Source organism: Littorina saxatilis, unplaced genomic scaffold (genome assembly GCF_037325665.1).
Source record: "Littorina saxatilis isolate snail1 unplaced genomic scaffold, US_GU_Lsax_2.0 scaffold_190, whole genome shotgun sequence".
In the NCBI taxonomy this organism is placed as follows: domain Eukaryota; kingdom Metazoa; phylum Mollusca; class Gastropoda; order Littorinimorpha; family Littorinidae; genus Littorina; species Littorina saxatilis.
Window position 1 is genome coordinate 190,997 of NW_027127005.1, and position 4,004 is coordinate 195,000.

Consider the following 4,004-nt stretch of genomic DNA (forward strand, 5'->3'; position numbering starts at 1 on the left):
GCAAAGCTTATACCCGTGCTCTTAAAAGCAAAATAATATTTGATTAGGCGGACGATACGGAGATCTGTAGAAGGGGAAAGGAAGGAGAATAAAAAATTAAAAAAATAACAAGCGAAATACCTCCATAAAAGCAACAACATCAAGACAGTATAAGACTAACAACATACAATTTAACACACGCATGCGGTCCATTTTCTCTGCAACTTTTTGGTGCCTGCTCTTGTCAGCCTGTTTTATGCCCTTTAATCCTTTGATATTACACAGGCAAGAGGATAACAGTACCCAATATTGACGGACTGTGTGGTGATATCTTCTGCTATGGTCTGTTGAGACAGTGATATCAAAATTGAGACCGGAGGTCGAGATTTTGATATCACTGTCGAAACAGACCAATAGCAGAATATATCATCACACAGTCAGTCAATGTTAGATATATTGCTAATTCTCTGGACATTTTGTATTTACTGTAAAGAAATTACAAAAGTATTTGTCTCAGTTGTGGCTGTTCCATACCCCTCCCTCTGATTATCATTTCTTTTTGTTCACTCTTTTCTTGTACTTTTCAGTATTTTGAGATGTTTTTCCTTTCAAAAAGTCTTCAGTCATTTGCTCAACTAAATTCTGGGATAATTACATTTTCATATATATTTGTTTGTTTTTAAATGTAGGTGTTTTTATATTTAGTCAAGTTTTGACTAAATATTTTAACATCGAGGGGGAATCGAGACGAGGGTCGTGGTGTATGTGTGTGTGTGTGTGTGTATGTGTGTCTGTCTGTGTGTGTGTGTAGAGCGATTCAGACTAAACTACTGGACCGATCTTTATGAAATTTGACATGAGAGTTCCTGGGTATGAAATCCCCGAACGTTTTTTTCATTTTTTTGATAAATGTCTTTGATGACGTCATATCCGGCTTTTCGTGAAAGTTGAGGCGGCACTGTCACGCCCTCATTTTTCAACCAAATTGGTTCAAATTTTGGTCAAGTAATCTTCGACGAAGCCCGGGGTTTGGTATTGCATTTCAGCTTGGTGGCTTAAAAATTAATTAATGACTTTGGTCATTAAAAATCGGAAAATTGTAAAAAAAAAATAAAAATTTATAAAACGATTCAAATTTACGTTTATCTTATTCTCCATCATTTGCTGATTCCAAAAACATATAAATATGTTATATTTGGATTAAAAACAAGCTCTGAAAATTAAATATATAAAAAATATTATCAAAATTAAATTGTCCAAATCAATTTAAAAACACTTTCCGCTTATTCCTTGTCGGTTCCTGATTCCAAAAACATATAGATATGATATGTTTGGATTAAAAACACGCTCAGAAAGTTAAAACAAAGAGAGGTACAGAAAAGCGTGCTATCCTTCTTAGCGCAACTACTACCCCGCTCTTCTTGTCAATTTCACTGCCTTTGCCATGAGCGGTGGACTGACGATGCTACGAGTATACGGTCTTGCTGAAAAATGGCAGCTACTTGACTAAATATTGTATTTTCGCCTTACGCGACTTGTTGTTTTTGAAGTGGGGAAGCAATAAAGAGGTCGTCGATATCAAAACTGATATCGACGGAAGTGTCGTCGATATCACTTTTGCACTGAGCTCAGTTTTGCCCAATTGACCAATGGAAATCCACGTAACATATGAAATAGCAATATTACCCAATAGTGACGGACTGTGTGATGATATCTTTTGCTATGGTCTGTTGAGACAGTGATATTAAAATCGAGACCGGAGGTTGAGATTTTGATATCACTGTCGAAACAGACCAATAGCAGAAGATATCATCACACAGTCAGTCAATGTTAGATATATTGCTAATTCTCTGGACATGTTGTATTTACTGTAAAGAAATTACAAAAATATTTGTCTCAGTTTTGGCTGTTCCATATCCCTCCCTCTGATTATTATTTCTTTTTGTTCACTCTTTTCTTGTAATTGTCAGTATTTCCTAATGTCTTTTCTTTCAAAAAGTCCTTAGTAACTTGCTCAACTAAATTCTGGGATCATTACATTTTCATATATATTTGTTTGTTTTTAAATGTAGGTGTTTTTGTTTTTGAAGTGGGGAAGCAATAAAGAGGTCGTCGATATCAAAACTGATACCGACGGAAATGTCGTCGATATCACTTTTGCACTGAGCTCAGTTTTGCCCAATTGACCAATGGAAATCCTCGTAACATATGAAATAGCAATATATTAAGAAATATGAATGAAACTGTACAGTGAACATATCAACAGCTAGACGTAGTATCAAAGCATTGTTCTGATTGGGAAACTGTTTACTATACTATATCTCTTTAGGAATCATAACATGCAACACAAATGTCATAATAAAATACAAAATACAAGCGGAGCTATATAAGAGCCGTGTATTATGCGATGTGGTATAGCTAGGTATGGATCTGCTGCAATGTCTCGATCTCCTGTCAGAGATAATGGCAGACACAGTGGAATTCATGTTGGATTAGTGTTCTCTATGCTGCCTGGGTGCATCAGTTATCACATCTGTAGTGAGTCAGGTGAGCTGAGTATTACTTGCTTATGATCTCAAATCACAGCCTCGTAGAATCGGTCTTCCCAACCTTGCAGACTGCAATGAATGCTGAGCAAAGGTCTTGAGGTTTCCATGTTCAGCGTTGAGGAGCATTGGCATACACGCTCATCCCTCGGACGCGGTTCTGTACCACTTCGTAACAGTAGCGGTACTGCGTCTGCGGACACAAACAAGTTTTTTTTTTTATTAAACAAACCTATAAAATGGCAATATAATAGTCCAAATACTAGAATGACACTAATATAACAATTTCATGGGTAACATTTTATATTTGTCAGGTCGGACAATATCCATCAAAACAGAGGTAAAAAAACAAGACAAGTATCAAGATATTTAAATTGATACTTTCAAAGTCTAATAGGACCGTTACAGCTAGCCTAGCGGTAGTAGGAGTAAGACAAGAATCACGCCAGGAAATGGCAAGCAATTCCACTAACCCCTTTAAAACCACAACGAATGTGAAGCGAATTGGCCGTGGGTTTAGAAACAGACAAACACAGAGAAGGGACCACTGTGGGATAAATGGCAAACATAAAAATATAAACAGGAAGACATCGTAAATGTATGGAAAGGTTTTGTTGGAGGAAACACACACACACACACACACACACACACACACACACACACACACACACACACACACACACACACACACACACACACACACATACACAAGCTAGCTGTATACTTACAGCAGACGACAGAGCCTTTGGTGTGACGCTCTGCACGTGTCTGACAGTCATGTACACGTCAACCTCACGGTCATACGTCATACGGTTGATGATGTCACACAGGGCACAGAACAGTCCGCTTTTCTCAACTCCATCACTGCACAGCAACGTTCGTTTCAAATTATTTCAGTAAAAAGGCACACTTGTTTGACTGTTTCCTACACCATCAACATTGAAAGCACCCAACAGATTGCGCAATGAAAATGCATGTGCCTATGTCAAAAATCGAGGTTTATCTTTGTCCTGGATTCAGAAATGCACACAAAAAAACAAAATACAAAACAAAAACAACAACAACAACAACAACAACAACAACAACAACAACAACAACGACAAAAACAACAGCAACAACCAACATAACAATTTAACAGAAGGCAACGTTACGCATTTGTCTGCTAGTTTAACACCGCCATGGGCAAACAGCAACAAACAAACAAACTATACCCCCCCCCCCCCCCCCCCTCTTCTCCCAAGTCCTTTTCCCCTCCTAAACAAACAATAACAACAACGACAACGAACGCACGCAACAACAACAACAAAGCACACAACAACAACAACAACAACAACAACAACAACAACAACAACAACAACAACACACGCAACAACAACAACAACAAACAGCATGGGCGAGATAACGGAAGGTACAGTTTCGCATTTGTCTGCTAGTTTAAATAGCATATAACAAATAGACAACCCCCAGCCCCCCTCCCCC

At 38.0% G+C, this 4,004-nt stretch overlaps 1 protein-coding gene across 1 annotated transcript in view; it reads right to left on the reverse strand.

Annotated features, from left to right (window-relative positions):
• The window catches only part of LOC138955466 (receptor-type tyrosine-protein phosphatase kappa-like), a 20,476-nt gene continuing 16,472 nt past the window's right edge, over nucleotides 1-4,004 (reverse strand). The window contains exons 18-19 of the mRNA XM_070327071.1: nucleotides 3,254-3,389; nucleotides 1-2,718 (exon numbers count right to left, since the gene is read on the reverse strand). Coding sequence (XP_070183172.1) covers nucleotides 2,638-2,718; nucleotides 3,254-3,389 — 217 coding nt within the window. The 3' untranslated portion in view covers nucleotides 1-2,637. The remainder of the gene's footprint in view (nucleotides 2,719-3,253; nucleotides 3,390-4,004) is intronic.